Genomic DNA, 21,453 nt, shown 5'->3' with positions numbered 1-21,453 from the left:
ATTAGACCATTTCAACATAACACATAACAGAAACACAGGAAATAATCCATGTGTTCAACTAAGAAACTCAAGCTATGAGATAAAATTGAAGCTTCAAACATCTGACAATAACTATTTATGTTTTTTTGATAAGTATGCAATAACTAACTTTTTGAATGCTTCGATTCATAACAGTCTCCATCAGCTGATGAAAAGTCTTAATTAGGTGTATGTTGAAACAGACGTACAATATTAATTTGGAGTTTACAACTGTTAAGATACTAATTACAATATATACATACATTCTAACAACAACAAACAGGAAAAATATACCTCGACCCTTGTAACTTAGTGTTTCTTGTAACCAGTTAGTGCTCAATGTATACACTTAGTGCTCGCTATAGTGAAAGTTTTTACGTTGCTCAAGTAAAAGATTACATTATGTGATAAACATTTTATATTAGTGCAGTGAACATTTACACTTTACAATATTAAAAAATAATTTAACAATTTATTTTAATACTGAGATTAGTAGAAGCATCCGTACTGAATGTGCTAAGAAATCACATAAATAAGAAATATATATATATATATATATATATATATATATATATATATATATTACGTTTCTTAGGTGAAAATTTTGCATCAATGCATTGAGATTTTTACAATGGTGCGCCCATCATCCAAGGGCAATTTTGCTTTAAAAATTTGATATATAATTAATTAAATATTCAGAGGTTCATGATATATGCATTTTCCATCAAAACTGTTATATTTATTCATTTTCTCACTTCCATTCCAAAAGTTGAAAGATACAGACATTATTATTTTTCAAATCAAATATTCATATTGTCTATCGAAACAGCAATTTTTATAGTAAAGATGTGAAAGCATTGTTCATATTCCTTCACTCTTCTTTTCCATTTATGCCAAAAGAGAGAGATTTTTTTATTTTTTTATTTCTTTCTTTATGTCTTCAAAGAGACAAATTAAGGGAATAGCACAAGATCGCTTGGCCCGATAATGACAGGGCATGAGTCACCCGACCCTAATACAAGTCCTCGACCCAAGTAGAGAAGATGGTCCATCAATCATCTTGTAGGTCCACCATTTTGTCTCTCTCATCCTTTATCAACAAAACAAGACAAAGTTCTCACCATTGAATCTCTCTCAATTACAGTAATAAAAGAAGATAAACTTAAGAAATGAATTACTACCATTTTTAGTCTGTGTCGTTCTTAATTTTTTTCCCCTTCTTTTCCTCCATAATAATTCAATCACTCACCCATAAAATTTGTTAAGAGTGGCCCCAGATAGAATTGAATTAGATATCAATCTTAATTCAATCGGTTCCCAACTACTCAACCAATTAAATAAATCTTAATCCACCATCGATCCGTTACTCCACTAATCGAACCGAATGGATTAGATAAATCTTAATCCACCATCAATCCGTCATCCCACTGATCGAACCGAATCGAATCCGTATAATAATGGATCGAATCGAATTGAGTTTTATCTAAATTATTTATTTTTATAATTAATATTATTTATTATTTATTTATCTTTTAATCCAATAAATAAAAATTTAATTTATTAATATTAATTCATATATTTAAATAATTAAATAATTATTAGTTAATATATCTTTAAAATTCATTAAATTATCATTAACTAACTAAATTAACTAATATATTCTTTAAAAATATATATATAAATTTGGGATAATTTCACTTACCTCCTTTGATGTTAGACGTAATTATAGGCGGTACCCCTTAGGTTTAAAAAATTACACCGTCCTCCCTCAAGGTTAGCTCCGGCGTAACACTTTGCCCCTTCCGGTGGAAAGTCAATGCCGGTCAATTATATTTTTTGATGACATCAGCTACTTTTTAACTTCAAATACCACTTTTGCCCTTAGTGTAGTTTTAAGACATTTCTATCCTTACTTTTATTTTAAAATTACCTATATATCTCCAATAAAAAGACAAAAAACTTTTACATGTCATGTTCATAAACTCACCATCTATATAGAATACTACTACATATACTTTCTCTCTCTCTCTCTGAATTATAACCCATCCAAATTCTTCCATTAGTTTGATGATTGAGTTTTCGATTTCTCGATCTCGAACTATTGATTAAGTTTCTGTTCATTGTTCTTCTTCATTTTTTGGTTTGAACTCGCTATTTCTGGTTCAAACTGTTTCTCTCTCTAAATTCCATCACCTTATCTTTTAAAAATTATATTACTCTATTGGAATTGTTGTTATTGTTCATCTCCATGAGCTTTCGATTCCAAAAAGCTATAATTGCATCCCCTGCAAATTTATATTTATACTTATAACACTAAAAACAAATCCTAAAAATACACAAGGGGGGATAGTCAAGAGAAAGAGGCGATTGTGGAAGTCTGGAAGAACATAAGAGTTCCTCTCTCGGATTCCGGCCACCTGAGAACTCGTCACCACACCCTAGAAAACCACCAGTCGTGCAACTAGAAACTTCAGTTCCGTCAACATCACCCACATCCCGGGGATCGACGCCGTCTCTATTCGCTCCCCTTCCACCTACTCCCCCACAATATAAACATCTTTTTCTTCACGAAAGCCCTCATCAATGGCCACAACTTCAACTTTTCCGTATCGATGCTGGCGGCTTCGGGTGTAAGGAATTCGATGCCCTGATTTGCTATGTTTGTCCCTACTGACGTCGTGTCCACAGATCTTCCGACGACTACCAACTTCAACGTTGCTGCATCTATTTGGTTGGTGGTGATAGACACCGGGATTATTGGCAATGGAATCATAGAGACGGTGTTTAATCATAATCTAGTTGCAATTTTCGGGGTTTCAAGGGTTTTGTTGCTGAGAGATCTTTGGGAAGATCCCAATGGTGTCCACGAAGAGTAAGGTGGGTTAGATCGAAGAAGTGTGGAAAAAAGTTTGGGAGGAAGAGGCTAGGTAAGGGGAGGAGACGTAAGTCAGATCGGCGGTAAAGAGAACAGAATATCAAAGTCTTTAACAGAAGAAGTGTACCGATGCTTGCTTGTTGAACGATTATGGGTTATATATGTAACGGCTGGTAAAGAAAACAGAAGATCAAAGTCTTTACAAATCTAGGGTAAAGGCAACACATTAAACTTTTCTCCAAAAAAAAACAAAAAGACTTTTCTCCATCTCTACCTTCTGTTTCTCTCTCTAACCAGTTGTAAGATATGTGTAAAGGAAATGAAAGGAAATGGTGTAAGATATGTGTAAAGGAAATGAGATAGTAGCAGATGTTACCATTAGGAACAATATGATAATCTCAAAAAAAAAATTATTCTTGATGTGATATTAATAAAATATTAAAGAGTGTTTTAATCATTTAACATGATCAATGGCCGAAATCAAATGCCGATTAATTTAAAAGAAGGTCAGTGTAATTTTTGAAACGTAAAAAATACCGTCTATAATTACGCCTAATCTATAATTACGCCTAATCTCAGAAAAAATAAGGAATAATACGTCTAATCCCAGGAGAAAGAAATCAGTGAAATTATCCCGATAAATTTCACATATCAATTTTAACACTCAAATCAATTCTTAATTCGATCTATAAACTACAAATTCAATTTTTTATTTTTCAATTTTTTATTTTTTTAAATATGAAAATCCTCAATTCATAATTTCCCGATCCATAAACTACGAATTCAATTTTTTTTAAATCCGACTGTAGCAATCCAATTCAATTTGCACAGATCTAACCGGATCATATTTTCGAATTATTTGCCCACCACTAATATTGAATTCGCGAAGTATTTATCCACTCTTAAAATTTGTTCAGCTTGTGGACATATTTAATGAGACGAAATAATCCTTTTGAACTTGCATTCTAAATTAATTTTAGTTTTGATGCAAAAAGAAAAACTTGGTGAATATTATATATTAGTTCTACATACCCCCAAAAATAAAATAAAAAAATTAACCCTAAATTCTAAAAAGCAAGAAGAACAATGAACATACAAAAAACATTTATTTATTCAATAATAATAAAAGTAACTCATCACCACCCAAGATCATAACGAGAAAGACTCCTTAAAATGTTTTAGCATAATTTACAAAACTTTAGTTGGTCAGCTGGAGCATCCCATTAGACGACATCAACACAAAACCATCGGAAACAAACACGTGGCGGACACACACAGAGAGTAGACACTATTTACATGCAACCCTTTGTAACAACCTCCAACTTCAGCGATGATGCTTGCTCCTAGTCTCGGCACTGTAGAGCCTGCAATCACATGAAACCCACCTCATCTTAGTACTATAAAGAACAGATCCAAGCCGTTCGCGTAAAGGATCATGACTAAACTGTCTTTTTTTCTTTTATTTATTTATTTATTTTTTTGAAAGTTTGGTTGTGATACGTACCAGTCATAAACGGTGGGAGAGTTGGGGTGTGGCTTGTCAAAGAGCTCACCACCAATACCTTTGGTGGCAAGGTTGCTACCTGGGTGGAACACACTCCTCCACACGTTCTCCTTCACTGCCACCGGTGTCTTTGGTGTTATCGGCGTTGACGGTGTCCCCGGACTCGCAGGTATGGACAACGACCTCTGAAACAACTTGCTAGCCCCTTGATCTCCTTCCCCATCTGACGTCCCCGCTAATTATTTAAAAACCACATCCATCACCACCACATAATTAATTCATCAATCAAAAACCATACACACATACTGTATTATATATGCATGTATAACTCAGTATACATACACACACATATATATATATAAGCAGAAAAATACGCGCAAGTACCTTTGATAGTAAGAGACTTCCTGAGCTTGCCAAGTCCACGTTCAGGGTGAGGTCCGGCTAAAACATCGTCCCAGAGCTTGTCTAGCAGAACCATCTTTGTTATCTCTTTCACTCACTCTCTCTCTCTCACACACACACTCTCTCTCAGTGGGTCTGATTCTACTACTGCTTATTAATAGAGGTTGGTGCTGAAATATCTCCAATTGTAATGCGCACACAGTTTAATTAACGCTACTTCCAAACCCAATTTTTTTGTTGTGTTATGTATAATAGAGCAAGTAAAAATATTGGAAACAGAAAAATTGGGAATAGATATAGATTTTAAATCAATGTGGATAAGGATGAACTGGTCAAGTGTGGGGTCCTCGATTTGGGCTAAAATCTGAATTGAATAGATTAGCCGAGAGTGGGTTGAGTGTTGGTGTCCATCTGTCTCTTTTAATTAATCATCATTGTCATTTTCTCTTGTTCCATGTGGGGTCCACAAGTAATGGAGTTATTGGGCCTTGTGAAATGTGGGACCCATACCTTTGATAATTTGGATCTGAAATCTTATCTAGGAGTATTTTTCTTTTTTAATGAAATGTGATTAAAGTGGGTTGTCTCTGTCTGTCAGGAATTATGCCTGGGAAGGATCTGGAGGTCACTAGGACAATAAGGATACGGTTGTCATTTCAATCAACCTATGAATCGTTGGGTAGCGTTCAATTAATTACAAAATGTAGTACTGTAGTCGGTAGACAAATTATTAAGACACCTGTTTTTTTTTTTTTTTCGAAAATTTAAACAATTTTCACTAATGAAAATTATTAAGACACTTGTGGAAATTTAATCAAGTTATAAAATGGCAACTTTGGAAACGGTGTTGTCTCAGTGAATGTCTTGTACCACTTGTTTGATCACTAGATTTATGGGCATATAAATACGTAGTTTATATTCTCAGGTGCAAAACTACAACCCATCCCAAACCTTAAAAACGGATTGATCAATAGTACTCCATCTAGTATCATATTGCACTGGTTAAATCACCTTTGATCAAATCCACTCTATTTTAAAAGTAAAATAATGACATAACTATTCCTAACTTGTAAATAAAAAATCACATATTAAGGGTATGTTGGTCATTTATGTTAAATTTTTGGGTAAAATAAAAAGTCCATAATGTGCCCCGTAGCATAACTAGGTGAACCTAACCTAGCTGGCTAGCTTGACTAAGATTTCTGTCTTTTTCTTTGTCTGGTAATAGTCCCTTCAAGTTTTACTACTACTAAATGAAAGCATCAATACTAAAATTTGAATCCATATCATAGTGATTGGATTGGAGATGGTGCAACTGATCCAATGGTCGAGGGCGAGGACAATCTCGTGGACAAAAAGACAAGCTGTGACTGGTCCATAACTCTGAAACATGGGTCTCACATTTAATGAACTATTTGCTATTGTATTCAACACAAATTAACCTGTTTTGATCTAGAGAGCTCTTCGAGAAGCCTGTACTGTGTTAGCCACTTAGGCTCCTAAAAAATTGAGACACCAGCAATATTTGAAAAAAAATCAGAACATTCATCAAACTCTGTTTTTTGATATTGGGCTCATTGTAAGAATGAAAGGTTCGGTCCAGTCAGGCACTCCAGTAACAATTTGAAAATCTACACAATTATAGGAACGGGCCCTTAACACTTTTAATGAGATGAATCTTATAAATTTATGATGGTCTTGTTGTATGCCCATTTAATCTATGCTTCTACGAAAATGATACAAGGTCAAAGTGGATTGATCAGGGATTCAGAATTTGTCTATTATCTGTGCCAAATCAAAACCCGAATATTGATCACATTGAAAATTTTCAAAACAAACTATAAAAGAGAGTGGTCTAAATTAAGGTTGACCACCAAAAATGCAGCCCTAGTTAACTGCTTACAGACAAAAAGTTTAAATAGTATTTGTTGGCAGTCTGGCAGATCTATTCATTTTTTGTTATTCTGTTTTCTTACATGTTTAGGTAAAATAGACATTTGATGTTGGTATAGAGAAGTATAATTTTACCTTCTTGACCTAAAAACAGAGCTTAAAAATTTTGTTTTTATATTACAGAGGGCGACTGCAAATCTATTAAGCAGCTTAAACCTTTACCGGCTTTTCAGCTGTTATAAAGGAGGATGTACATTTTTTTTGCTGCTAAGGGGTGGGGGCTTTTCTCTCCTGGGCTCCCCTACTTTTCAGCTCATTGTATAGCCAAGTGGGCTCTGAATAACAGATGTTTGGATTTTGAGTGAAGTGTGTGTCCTATGTGGCTAATCCAATCTAGGGAAGGAGGAGGAAAAAAAAAAAAACAGAATAACTAAGCTAAGCCCTTGATTTGATGATTTTTCATAGTTAACTTAATGGCTAGCAACAAATACATCTCTAGGTTAAAATCATCTAAAGTACCAGCTACTTGGTACATTATAACAAACATCCAACTATGATTTCACAGCTCCAAATTCATTTCAACTTTTTTATCAGATGAAGAAACCTGCAATTTTGTTTTATGTTACATTGTTCACATATATTTCAAACGCTAAATATAAATCTCAATTGTTTAATTTTAAACATCTTAAATTTTTTTTATTATGGAATGATAACAAATCAATATATATTACAAGATTCATCACTTCTGCCATTTTCAACGAATTCTATGAATTTTCTCTCCTGCTATAGATGACTCCAAAATTTTATTCACCTGCTGCAGATAAATCCAAAAGTCCAAATATTCCACACTGGAAGCTGAGTTTAAAGATCTAACCTTCAAGAAACGAGATTCCAGAAAAGTAAATTCTTTCAATAGGCCTACGAGTTGATACCCCGAGCTAAAGCTGCTCTCTGAGTTTCCCGTCCCTCCATTCCTGCTGTCAGCCAAGTTCCTCCCGTCCGAAAGCTGTTCCTGAGCTATGACTTTAACCCGGTCCCTGACGGATTCAATCAGCTGTGTCAACATTAAACCATACAAGAATTAAGACCCCAGAGAGAAAAAGGAACAAGAATTGGGAATAATACATCTCAGTTGGCATCCAGGGGGAGGGAGGAAATGGGAAAAAGGAAAAGAACAATCAGCACTACAGAACAATTAAAGAAAAAGGAAAAACTAATAAAACAAAAGTAGAAATGCATCCGAACACCCTCCCAAGATTTGGACTATGTAATCATTATGGACCAGGATCCTCTCCACTGTCACTGAGGAGTCTGCCAAAAAATCAATGACAACCCACGACGGCAGATAAGATGTATTTAGATGTTGCAGCTGGTATAGTAAGAATTTCTTGGCATTGGCAATCTGTTATTCTCCAATGATCAGCCCTTACCACAAGTAATTCCATTCCAATCAGATCCATTTAAGTTGCCTGTGCATGTTAGTTAAGACTTATCACCGACAACTGTAATGGCAGCAGGAGATCAGAGTGACGGTAAAATTGTGTCTCAATGGAACTGCTACAAAGACTAACAATCCTCCACTCGCACCAAACCGCCTACTTGGCTTCTTGTATTGGAATTGATTTGTGTATCTACCCCAATGATGCTACTTAGATAAGCACTTCCTCATATAGTAGATATACCAAGTCATCGCTGTAAACCCTCAGATATTATTAAGGCAAGGGATGAACAAAAATCCAGGGCTTTGATTCAAAATTCTCTTGATTCATTCCCTAAAACCTGTAAGTAAGCCCAGAAAAAGCTATCCAAGCATCAATCTTTTGAGAGACAACTGATCTTCTAGAACTTTTCAAGCAGACATCCAAAGAAGGTTCCTTCATCCCTTCCTTTTCAGTGTTTTGCTTGCCTGTGGAAAGCCCAAAAGCAAGAGATGGATGGCCGAGTCTTCTTCATTCACTGATCAACCTGGCCATTAAATCCTTTCTTTTCAACCTTGGATGATGTGTTTGAACTGCTGCGAATTAAGTTCAGGAGAGAGACCTTAGAAGGATTCTCTTCGCTCTTGAGTGAGTAACCAGGCAAAAATGCACATCTGCAAGCCAGTAGTTCAGTCATTTTTTTCCAGGTTGTTTCCCATCCCATGCAGAACAATAAAATATGAAATTACTGTAATACAAACTTCATTTTTCTTCCTTTTCTTCACTGCCAGTTTCCTTTTAGTATCACATCTCCAACTATTCTTCACCGCACCTGGTGGAAGTGTTAGGTTTGTTGCTGGGCTGCACCACCACAATTAACTTTAACCTGAGTTTTCATTTGTCACTTTGTTGATGTCTTGATGACTCAAGCACCACTAGAAACTCAAGCTACATAATCATCATCTTTACACAATTTTGAATCCCTGTCTTCTTACACTTTAATGTCCATCGGCTTCTTGTCAGTAAGCGTACTTGCATCTGCAAAGTGAGATGTAGACTCAGAATTTCAAACTTCAAAACATCCAACTTTTATGTATCAATCAAGGCATTCAATGAATTCTATAAACTCTCGAGAAAAACCAAATTTGTAGCCAAAGCAATTTGTTACAAACTTATGAATATTATCTGATATCTCAAAGAAACTCTTAACTCTTTAATTTAACCGTGATTTTTGTCTCATTTTCTTACTTAATTCAAAATTGTTATTATTGTCCCATTTTCTCATATTCCATGAGTCAGTTAGGGTATCATGATCGAATAACAACAAAAAACAAGGCTTCCAGAACGGGATTCCCTCTGCCAAGGCAGAAAATTCGATAGCAGTTGCTGAAGTGAGAAAATAACTTAAACTGAGGAGCTCTCCCAGTTCGCCAGAAGAAGTGGGAAAAACGTAATTCTTCCTGTTAGTATATGAATACAATTAATGCTAGTTGATTTCGTGCTGTCTTATTTATAAAAGCACAATTACACGTTTTCTATATTAAGGTTTAAAGAATACTTCTTAAAATGTAATTCTCACTTTTAGTTTATGAATACAATTAATGCTAGTTGATTTCGTGCTGTCTTTTTTATAAAAGCACAATTACACCATTTCTAGATTAAGGTTTAAGGAATATTTAGTATATGAATACAATTAATGCTAGTTGATTTTGTGCTGTCTTATTTATAATAGCACAGATATACCATTTCTAGATTGAGGTTTAAAGAATAGTTCTTACTTTTAGTATATGAATACAATTAATGCTAGTTGATTTCGTGCTGTCTTATTTATAAAAGCATAATTACACCATTTCTAGATTAAGTTTTAAAGAACAGCAAAAAGATTAAGCTATACAAAAACACGTATCGGTCCCACTTCTTTTATTTTCCCTTCCTTGCCTTTATCCTCATCTTCATTCACAGCATGTCCTGAAGCAAGAAGCTTATATCTTCACACATGGCTTGAAAATCTTAATCAGGCCCTCCATTTGGGTGAGTGTCCATTCTTATTCCTTAAGTTCTCACCCTCATTACTTTCAATCGTTTATCCTGTTTGCTAATACTTCTTATAGTTGTTCATCTGAACGTCATAAGTTCCATCACTGTTTGGGAACCTTTATACCATGATTCAATATAATTCCAGCTAAAGTGGTAAAATAATGATCACCTAAAGCTTTTACTGTGTTGCTTTATGGTGATTATTTCATTTATTCTTGCAATAAGTATAGTACTGACGATATATAATTTTCTAAGTACTGGTTTGTTAAGCATGTCAGTATAAATCCTTAAATCCCTTTGCCATAATGAAATATCTCAGTTGAACTGAAACAGAATTATAACAATAGCCCTCCAATGAAGTCTGGTATGTTGACATCCCTTATGACTGCTAATAAGATAAGGAAGGCGAGTTGAAAAGGGAGGGCACTAGATAATGGACATGATAGAATCCCATGCGGAATGCCTTTTTGGACAAGTGGCTGGGAAGATTAGGGAATTCATAGCTTAAGGAGGAGGAAGATTACTACAGAATTTAGGGTCAGCAACAATGGGTGAGCATTGAGATCCACAAAAATAACTCTGGTATCGGGTAGCTATTACAGACAAGAAAATAGAGGCCAATTATGGGAATACAACGAAGTTTTATTGTAAAGCTGAATGGGGTCGCCAAACCTCCCCATCCAAACATTTTGGAATCACAGCAGGACAGAATGCATCTATAAGAAATCACTTCTCCAGATTCAAGAACAAGATGGTATGATTCCCCTAACTGACCTGGAATGACCCGAGTGGATGAATTAGTAACTAGATTTCATATTTGTGTTAATAAAAATACAGGAATCAAACACAGGATAACTTGAGGGCGACGCCCTAGAGGTCATTTCCCTTGGAAGTCTGTTTGGCACTTAAAGGCTCCTCTTAAGGTGGCCTTCTTTGCGTGGACCTCCGTTCTGGGAAAGATCTTAACCCAGGATAACTTGAGAAGGAGAAATAAGGTGGTGGTCAATTGTTGCTATATGTGTCTTCGTGATGAGGAAACAGTGGATCACCTTCTCTTGCATTGCACCATGGCCAGGGACTGTTGGGATTTGATGCTTGGCTTGTTTGGGTTTCTCTGGTCTATGCCTGGATCCGCTAGAGGGTTGATTGAGGCTTGGAGAGGTTGCTCTGTGGGGGCTCATATTCAGGATGCTTGGAGGGCTACGCCTCTTTGTGTGTGGTGGTGTATTTGGCTTGAGAGGAATAGGAGATATTTTGATGCGAAGGAGATGTCGATTTCTATTCTTAAATTCTCTATTCTTTCCACTCTTTTTTGTTGGGTTACAGAGAGAGATTATAGATCTTTAGAGGAGATTGTCGATTTTTTGGCCTCTCTGAAGGCTTAGAGGTTCTCTGTGGCCTTGTGTATTTCTCTTGAGATCCGCTCCCCTTTTGAGCGCTTTTATACAATTTTACTTATCAAAAAAAAAAATACATGAATCAAACACCAAAAACCAAGGTCAACACCGCTACTAATAGACCCGGACCACTTAACTGCCTATAAGTCCTTAAACTCTTATAACGAATTCAATACCTTCTATTGCTTGAGTTTCATTTACATATAAACATATACTCCAACCTATTGACAAGCTGCTCAGTTATACCTATGGTGGTTGAGAAGCAGACAATTTGTGAATTTAATGAGTGGTAGTTACTATTTTGATTCTAAAACACTATGTTGTCTTCTTTTTTATAATGGGGAGATCTTCAGTTTTATTTATGCCAAAAAAGAAAAAGACAAACTTCGAATTTTCTGTAAATCAAGGGCTGCAACTCTGCAAAGCATAAACACTTATCCGTACAGTTTAAAGTTAATAGATCCCCTTGTCCATTGACATGGGCTACACATTAAGGAGTATCCCTCCCCCACCCTTGTACCCCCAAATTCCCTCTACCATAAATTAAAATCTTGAATCTTTCCCTTAGGAAGAGACTGGAGATACCATTTGAGCTATAGAGCCAGTGTTCCAATGGATTCTCAATTCTTTTGTATGCAAAACCTATATGAATTGCACCTTGGATTTCTGATAGAAACTTGACCTCATGAATGGTGATTGTTCAAGTTCTTGATTGTAGTTTTTTCCTCCTTAACGTAGAGATCTAATCTAATGCACGTCCATAACTAACAGAACTGTTGAGGGTTAAAAAATACTGAAGTATAAAGAATAGCATAAACCTAAAATTAACTTTGTGTATCCAATGACCACATAATTTACAATACCTAGAATACCAGAAACCTCAACACGATACAGTTAAAAGATACAATGCATTGCATTTTTCTCTACAGGAAAAAAAGGAAGTCAAACTTGCAACTAAAAGAGCATGTTGTTAATGTATTGATTGACCAAAGGCAAGTTATAAGAAAAAAAAGGAGATCTGAGTAGCTCAGCCCCAGATATCTCCGTTCTATGTATGTGAATGCAACAAAGATGTAGAAAATAACATGCACATAACACCAAAAGCACGGGGATATGAAAAACTGGAACAACTACACATCATGATCCCTAAAGTTACTCCAAATGCATAAAAAGATAATAATAAAACATATCATCCATAAAACAAAACATCTCATTAAAAAAAACCTAAGAGTCCACAGAAGTTTCAGTCCTACTCGTTGGTAGTTAAAAAGGACAGCCCCAAAGAAATGTCCACAACTTCCAAGCTGGTAGGCTGTATAGACACTTCATAAAAGAAATCCAATCGGCCCAGCAGCTCAGAATTTGCCATACTTCTCGAGATATCCCTGCAATGAAAGAATTTAGAGTCAAACAGCAGGACAAGTGTGTAATTACAATCCCACATCTACGTCTTTTTTAGCATATATCATCTCTGTAATCAAGACACTCACCTCAACAAGCTTTGCAATTTTTGTATCGGATAAAGAAAAATATAGATAAACTTTTTCCATAGTACTTGGAATTTGGTTAGGCTGCACTGTGCTAATGACCTTGTCAACTGCTTTCTTAACTATCATTTTGTGAGCATCTCTGCTCAGACGACCCTCTTCCCAAGTTGGTTTCAGCAATTCTTTCACAAAATCAATGAGAGAATCACGAAAAAGCTTCAGTGCTTTTGGGTCCTGTTCACTGTTTGCTTCACTCGGATCTACTTTTGATTTTTTATTGTGTCTTGGTCCATCACTTTGAAGTTCAAGATCAATATTATGTTTGTTAGCTTTTGTAACGTCTTTGACATAGGCGGAGCCCAAGAGCTTCTCTTCTATGGGCAAGGCAATTTCGTTATGCTGTTCAGCTCCCACAGTTTCAGCTTCAGTTGTAAACACACTCTTTCCATAAGAGTTACTGTCCAACATATTCTCAAGGAATTTATGATGAGAGTACTTACCTGAGCTATACTCTTGGCATAGAGTCCCCGTTAAAACAGGATCGCCATTTACAGGCAGATGTGGAGTCAGGATGGATGTCCCTTGACTAGATGACAAAATTTTTGAGAACCGATCTCCTAAGTTGGGCTGCTCAATGCTATCATGGATAGGGTCATATTGGCTTCCTGGAGATGACATATTTAGAGAATTAATAAAAAATGATGGCCGAAAAGGTACAGATGGCTCCCAATCATAGAAAATATTTTTTTCTTTATGTCCACCATAGCACAGGGGTTGTCCAGAAGCATTGTGTACAGACAAATTTTCGGTTTCAGAACCAGAGAATGGTGAAGAGCTCCGCAGCAGGGAGGTGGATTTAGAAGAACTACTAAATGATAAAGAGGGCCTTGTATAAGCTGAACAATGGCGAGATGGTAACATGCCGGTAGATGATGGTAGAGAAGTGCTTGAGCTCAAATTCAGAGAACGGCTCAAGTCTGGCGAACTACGAGCATTGAGCATATACTGGCCTCTCTTACTAGCCAATTCTTCCAAACTTATTGCATAAGCAGGAATCATGGTGTTTTGGTCAGTATTTAACATAACTGAGCTACTTGAGAAATATCTTTGCTCAGGAAACAAGCTCTTTCCACGGAAGGGGGACACAGAAAACAAACCTGATATAGGAGAAAGTGCATATTAGAATCGACACAGAAAAGAAGGTCTTGTAAACCTACTCTCCAAGAGAGAATACAAATTACCTTCACCAGCCCAGAGTTCACTTTTCTTATTTGCATCAACTACATTTCTTTCAGGCACCCGGCTAGCACTATCCACACGATCCTTTATGTGGAGGAATCTACATGACTTCCCTTTTATACACCATCCTTTAGCAAAAAAGTCGCATATAACCGCTGGTTGTTTGTTTTGATCCCTAAAGTCAGCACCTGGGGACAAACTTCTGAGCCTTATATGGGTCGTTGCCAATCTGAAAAACCCATCAGTCATCAGGAATTGGTTTGAGTGCGTAGCTAAGGTAAAACAAACTACCACGAAAAAAGATATCGAGATCAGCATAAACCAACACTGAAGTTACATGATAAGTAAAATTCAAGAATACACTGAACTAGTATCACCACACCTTGATTCCTTTTGCTTCATCTCCTCCACAGATTGCATGCTCATTTGCTTAATTTCTTCCTTAGAATATATTACACCACTATCCTCCTCATCAAAGATATCTTTTGTTGAGATTGTAGGAACCACTTCTTCACCAAAAACACTACAGCGCTTTGTGTGGTCATCAGTCATAATCTCACTATTGCACAAATGAGCCTTACAATCATAATGTGCATTATTATCGTCTTTAAGGATTCCCTTTTCTAAAATGGCACCAGAACCATTCTTATCAGCAGTGGTTGCTTGAAATACGTTGTCATCAGAAGCAACCGGGTTCTCCCCTATTTTTGGGAACTTAGAATCCTCACTATTAACGCATGATTCCTCCTTTTCTCTTTTCTCACTTGTACAGGAAAGATTTGAATTTCTCTTACTGTCTTCTACTGCAAGGGTGTCTGATTGTAGATTTTCTACGGATTTATCTAGAGCAGAAGAAACTGAACACAACTGCTCCTCGTGCCCCAGGGACTCCATACCTTGGCTAGCATCTACAAGGAAGAAAGACAAAAAATCATGAAAAGAAACCAAACAAACATCTCGTTCAAACAAATTCCTGCATGCAACATAATAAAGATAGGGTGACTTCCTAAGAAATAGTTCTAAGAAACCAATCTCACAGAACCGAACACGAGATTCCCTAGTCAAGTGATTTCTGATTAAAAAGAAAACCATGAACCAGAATGATTACTGAAATATACAATGAGGTGAATGTCAAATTCCATGACTTCTTAAACCTGATTGCAGGATAAGGGAGCATGCAATGGTAAAAAGGAATTACATTATAGGCGGTTCTATTGGAGGAAAAAATGCATTTCCTTAAGAAATGTACACTATCAAGTATTGGAGAAGCTTAACACTCTAAACGGGTTTAGGTTCTCCAAAAATTTCCAAAGGGTGTTTGACTGACCAATTCTTTTACCACATTAATGCCTATTGAGAAAAGGAAAAGCACTTTGGATAATATTTAGAGTAATCTCCGTATTGTGGCATTAAAATTGTGAATTGTTGAAAAATGTTTGGAGCAATTGGGAACAAAAAAACAAAAGACAAGATGTAAGGATATGAAAAAACTTGTGCAATTGATCCTCAAGAAGATCATGATGGAAGTAATTCTCTTACTTGGGTTAATAACTAAATGGTTCAAGAACATTAAGAAAGAAATGTATAGCATTCTCCCTGGTAATCGAGGACACTGGGAGGGATAGGCTGGTAACAAACTAATTTTTAGCATGTTTGCACAAAAAGGTTATCCTTGAACTTGTACTCACATTCTCACACTTGGCAATCCAAGATTGTATCATTGCACCAAATAATGGTCCTAGTCTATCTGAGATGATGGTATTTTAAATAATTAGTTGCTTAGATATTATTAATAGGCGCCACTGCTTTTAATGCATTAGTAAAAACTTGAGCTATTAGGCGAACATGCACTTTGTGCAAATTATATGAAATGTTAAGTCTGTATTTAATAAATCCCTTCTAGCATCCAGCATTGGTAGGATAATAGTGGGTACGAACCACTTCTTTTATTATACATCATTGATACAATCAATTACCTGTAAAATGGAGTAGCTAATAGCATGAGAACAATTAGAGAGAGAACAAAAGAATTTTCAATGAGAAAAGCTGACCGTCAAGGATCAATATTAAGCGTTCATGAATTTATGAGGCACGACCAAGAGGAAACTTTTGCATTATTTGTTTGTTCTATGGTTAATGAAACTACAATCAGAGTTAATTTTAAGTATAAATTATAGAAAGATGCTTTAGAAATAGGATTTGAAGAGGAGTAATCCAAAAGAAAGCATATGGAACGTAATCTCTGCGAAGGTGGATAGAAGTGATTATATCATCAATTCGATCGCCAAAAGATACCTCAAGGAAAAATAAAGCAAAGAGGAGAGTGAAAAGGACATTGCGCATAAAACAAAGGCGAAATAGTGCTTTAGGACTATAACAAAGGAATAAGAATATCAGCTATATTTGTAATATAATCATAGATTCCACATTTTCAAGACCTTAATAGATCTCAACTCAACAACTATTTTTCCAAACTACATGAATCTCTCTTTTGCCATTTTGATGTATATCCATAACCTTAGTCAAACCACATGCTATCGTAGCTTGCCCTATCATATCAACCATGTTAATTTTGGTCTTTCTTCTCCTAGCAAATGTCACAGCTTTTTTATTTTATACATACTACTACTACTAGTACTATCCTTTTTTTTTTTTTCTTTTTTTCTCAATTACATAGATATTCTTATCTTAAATTTTCAGTTGACCACCCCATTTTTTATTTTTTCCAAAACACTTATATATTGGTCCCAAAATAGAGAGTTTGAAATTAAATTTAGCTTTTGCCCCATTGAAACATATAGAATTTTCAACTTACATCCTTTTAGCTCTACTTTTGAAAGCTCAAATATTGTGAAACAGAAATTTAAATTCATTATTATTGTAGTCCTTACTGCAACAAATCATTATTTCATTTACATATAAATATGTACAATATCTATAACATTAATTCAAGAGAGAGAAAAGGAGAAAATTCACTAATGTTCACTCAACATTAGTTAATAATTGCCACTTGCTAAATGAAAACTTCTATAACTATTTGTATAAGTTACTAAAGTAATAATCATGTTAAGTCTAAATGTGAGACTTTGTTGAGTTAAAAATCATAATTTTTTTTTTTTTTACTAATCTGTCATCTAGTTAATAATGATATATCTTTCCTAAAGTGGAATCAAAGTACTCAATTTTTTTTTCTTTCCAAAAATTAGATTTTTGCAAAAACTGAAACAATTAAGGAAGTACCACTTCTCTTTTTAATTATAACTTGTCATTTCTTCTTCTCTTTATTTTTCTTTCTCATATCAGTTTTTCAACTATTTATTTAAGTTGTATTTTTTTTTTCTTTTCTTTTTTGGGATTTTTTCAAGAAATTTATACTATGACTAATATTTGAACAAAATTATATTACAATTGATTATAAATTTTTCAGATTTTAGTTACACAGTACAAATCTCCCAACCCACCCCCCCCCCCCCCCCCCCCACCCCCACCCCCCCCAAAAAAAAAAAAAAACCCAAATTAGAATTTCTGGCTCCGCCCCTGACTAGTACTATCCCATTGCATGCCATGTGTTCAAAATGGTACATTTTACACTGTGTTATTGCTCCTGTCTAAGCGAGCGAGACTCCACTTTAGATCCTGCGAACTTAATTTCTGAATCAAATCCTGCCCTGTTTTTCATAGGTATGTAAGCTGCCCCTTTTTCAAGATTGTTGTGCATGGCTTTTTTAAGATTTGTTTGTGCTAAATAAGGTTTGTGTTGGGAATTGTCTGAATGTGTCTGACAAGTGTCCAAAATTATGAAATATGTTTTTGGATTATGCACACGTCTAAGAGGTGTTGGATATACGTCTAGTAGTGCTTTGATGTGTCGGTATCCGACAGCATATTTGAAATGGACATAGCACCTTCTAAGAAGTGTTTCAATCAGAAAGCCAAGCATAAGGAAAATAAGCTTGGATTTTGAAATGGGCATAAATATAAGGGTACAAACGAATTAAGGGGAAGCCACGCTAAGTGTATCGCAATTATGAAGAAGTTGGTGAAATTTACTAAGGGTCCAAGCTAAGTTAGTGCAACCCAAAAGTAGAACAATCTTGAACACTCTTGATTTGGTTAGGTCCAATTTTCAAGCATTTTGACTTTGATCTTGTTCAAGATATAGCAAACCAATTAATTTTGGTTTGTTTTGGGGTTAAGGTGTTGATCACTACTCCCTACAACCAAAAAAAAAAGTCTCCTTTCCCTGTTTATGATGTCCCAAAATAAATGTCATCCTTTCAAAAGTCAATATCCAAAAATTATAACTTTCTAAATTATTCTTAGATTTTGAAAACTTTCTCAAACTAACAACGTAAATCTCTATATATTGAAGGGTTAGTTTTGAACTTTCAAACAGAAACATGTATTAATTGTGTGTCCCTTTAAAACCTTAGAATCCCCAAAACAGACATTTAATTTGGGACAGCGGGAGAATACCCAAAACAGGACATTTAATTTGGGGCGGAGGTTGTTTATAATCAAACAACCCAACAATAAAAAATTTACATAAAATATGCATCTTATACTTGTGCACCTTTGCTCAATCCATACACGTTAACTATGTTGACTCAGACATAAACCTTCAACTTCATATTTGCATTCCTTAGAAGTATTCTCACAGTCTATTTGAGTTTTTCAATAGAAAAAGACATAATTAACCATCAAAGGTGGAGGGCAAGAGTACATTTCGGAGAGCTATGAAGTATAAGAATGCTTTTGATGGACAATTTTATCATTTCTTATTTTTTTAAAAAAGTTGAGTGTGAGAATACTTTGGTGAAGTTAGAATATCGCTCCTCTCACAAGAAATACGAAAGATTCTTGTGTTGCTTCTGGCCCTTAAAGACTTTGCAAACCTGCCATAATACTCTAGAAGGAGAATGAAAAGGGGAACCAAGAAAAACAGCAATAATCTTGACTCTCCTTAAAATTTAACAAAAGAATCGGGTGAACAAGAAGACCTTCCATAAGCCAAAAAAAAGGAAACTTAACATCGAGGTTCAGCTTCATAATTGACAACGCAACCTTTTGAAGGAGTGTTTATTATACTCCATTCAAATGACCTAAATCTTGTGCTCATATGCAACCAAATAGCTGTACATTTACTTACATGATTCGTGTTACTTGCTTCTACCTTCACATAACCTATAAATAGTTATAATCTAATAATTGAGATTATACCAAATATCATTGTTATTTAGCTAAAAAAGATCAGCATCATTAATTACCTACAAAATAACTACTGCAAAAAATATATTAAGTTTCCTTCAATAGTAGATGACATAGATAATGATCACAATGACATATAAACCTATCCCTTATTTATATTGGCTATTACCTTCGCGGCTCGTAAAAAAACATGTATGTCTATAGAACCTATAGTTCAACTAGTACTCTCAAGGTACTCTCCCACTAAGATCTTTTACCAGCCACTCTCATACTCTTGCTTCCGCTTTACACTTTAACAACTTATTTCATAGGAAATACCTAACCTGCCAAGTGGACTTCAAATGAATGGTAAATCCAACCATTGTAATAAATCCATCCATTAATTCTCAAACGCTAATTATCGCCTAGATGCCATATTCATAATTTCTATATTGAGCAATCAAAGAATAATATCTGCACTAGAGCTGCATATATTCTTTCCAAGAATTATCAAAAACTTTAGCTGCCTACTTTTTATTGGTTTTATCTCTGGAACAGTCAACAAACCCGCTAAAGCCCCATTTGTCTTCGTATAAAGGAACATTCTTTGAAATGTAATACAGCGTATCTTACCTTACAAATGTGTGGCTAATTAGTATGGTGACAAAAGCGAATGCAAACGCTGTCAAGGAGAGATAATCACGGAAAGCAAATTTTCCATTGCGACGATACTAGTTATTTGATGCATCAACATAAAAGATTTCAACATGCAATATTCAAAAATCAAGAAGCGAATATATATTCCCCTCATGCATCAAAACTATCATGAAACTGAACTCTCACATAACATAGTCCTAACAAAACATAAAGTAAATCAAGATAAAATAGCATGTTCCTTAACCAAACTGCATTAAATAAAAGGTTTATAATTCACATGAATCAAACAGGCTCAAAATTCCATATCAATTGACATCATTGTATTAGCATTATTCTTTTCTCCAAATAAATCATAAATCACATGCATAACAATGACAGAACCCAGAGTACATAAAAATGAGAATTACATGGATTCAAGGAATATTGAACGCATAGATTACAGCTTGAAAAATAACAAAAAGTAATGATAAAATAGATCTAAGCAAGAACAATTTGCAAAATCAAGAGACACGAACACCAATGATAACATATAACAATTCCATAAAACTTGATATATTAAAAAAAAAAAAAAAAAAAAAAGAAAAAGAAAAAAAGGAGGCTTTTTAAAAGCTATAGATTAACTCACTGTTCCGATTCTCATGAATCGGTGCATCTGACAAACCTTTGCGCATATCTTGCTCTTCGTGAACTTCTACCTCCACCTCCTCTTCTACTTCCACTTCCTCTTCTATTTCTTCATGTTCTTCAGAATCTGAGCCGTTGTCCTTTGGATCGGTTGCGGTTGCGGTTGCGGTTGCGACGGCGGGGCGGTGGTCGGAGGAAGGCATTTTGGAGAATCCCTGAATTGAATGCGGCCGTTTCGCACTCTTTTTCCTTTTTTGCGTACACCTACACACACTTCTTCAGCTTTGGCACTCTCAGGCTACGCTGTCTGTTGAGTAATACGTGATATATATATATATATATATTACGTGGCATTGTCTCCATCTTGATCCGGTTTTCGAATCCCTCGGTGAGTTGGGCAACCGTTTGGATATGTGGAAAAAGGAAATGGAAATATGGGGGAAATAAAATAAAAATGAGAAATGATAGGATGTGAAGGATAAATAAAATAAAAAAATCATTTGCATAAGGAAAAAATGTTACAGATTGTGACCTGAAGTACATTATTCACTTCATAGTGGAAGCTACCGAATCTACCAGACCTGGGGAAGCTTCATGCTAGCTATTTAAGTAGAAAAGAAAAGGATAATCACATCTGAAAAAATAAAATAAAAAATACAGTAATTTAATTATTCAAGCTACCTAGGCCTGCAATGGCCGAAACTTTATGCAAGTT

General features: G+C 35.2%; 2 protein-coding genes across 4 annotated transcripts; both read right to left on the bottom strand.

The window, feature by feature from the left end:
- Positions 1 to 3,986: 3,986 nt before the first annotated feature.
- LOC132316225 (auxin-repressed 12.5 kDa protein-like) lies at positions 3,987 to 4,996 on the bottom strand. Its single transcript, XM_059814735.1, has 3 exons — positions 4,782 to 4,996; positions 4,398 to 4,632; positions 3,987 to 4,257 (listed from the first exon to the last, which is right to left on the bottom strand). Exons 1-3 carry the CDS (start codon positions 4,873 to 4,875, stop codon positions 4,218 to 4,220), a joined length of 369 nt encoding a protein of 122 aa, XP_059670718.1. The 5' UTR covers positions 4,876 to 4,996; the 3' UTR covers positions 3,987 to 4,217.
- Positions 4,997 to 5,144: 148 nt separating this feature from the next.
- On the bottom strand, positions 5,145 to 21,389 carry LOC132316207 (protein FRIGIDA-ESSENTIAL 1-like). 3 transcript variants are annotated; one of them, XM_059814722.1, is made up of 6 exons: positions 20,740 to 21,389; positions 14,653 to 15,178; positions 14,273 to 14,499; positions 13,035 to 14,188; positions 12,798 to 12,929; positions 5,145 to 9,148 (listed from the first exon to the last, which is right to left on the bottom strand). In XM_059814722.1, exons 1-5 carry the CDS (start codon positions 20,939 to 20,941, stop codon positions 12,900 to 12,902), a joined length of 2,139 nt encoding a protein of 712 aa, XP_059670705.1. In that variant the 5' UTR covers positions 20,942 to 21,389; the 3' UTR covers positions 5,145 to 9,148; positions 12,798 to 12,899. The 3 variants fall into 3 exon arrangements, with proteins under 3 accessions (XP_059670705.1, XP_059670699.1, XP_059670710.1); XM_059814716.1 differs by lacking the exon at positions 5,145 to 9,148 and having other exon boundaries at positions 12,807 to 14,188; XM_059814727.1 differs by lacking the exon at positions 5,145 to 9,148 and having other exon boundaries at positions 12,807 to 14,188; positions 20,776 to 21,389.
- Between the last annotated feature and the right edge of the window lie 64 nt (positions 21,390 to 21,453).

The sequence above is a fragment of the Cornus florida genome, unplaced genomic scaffold (genome assembly GCF_030987335.1).
Source record: "Cornus florida cultivar Cherokee Brave unplaced genomic scaffold, ASM3098733v1 CherokeeBrave_3.0.0_Hap2_Chr01, whole genome shotgun sequence".
In the NCBI taxonomy this organism is placed as follows: Eukaryota; Viridiplantae; Streptophyta; class Magnoliopsida; order Cornales; family Cornaceae; genus Cornus; species Cornus florida.
This window is presented reverse-complemented; position numbering and strand designations above follow the sequence as displayed.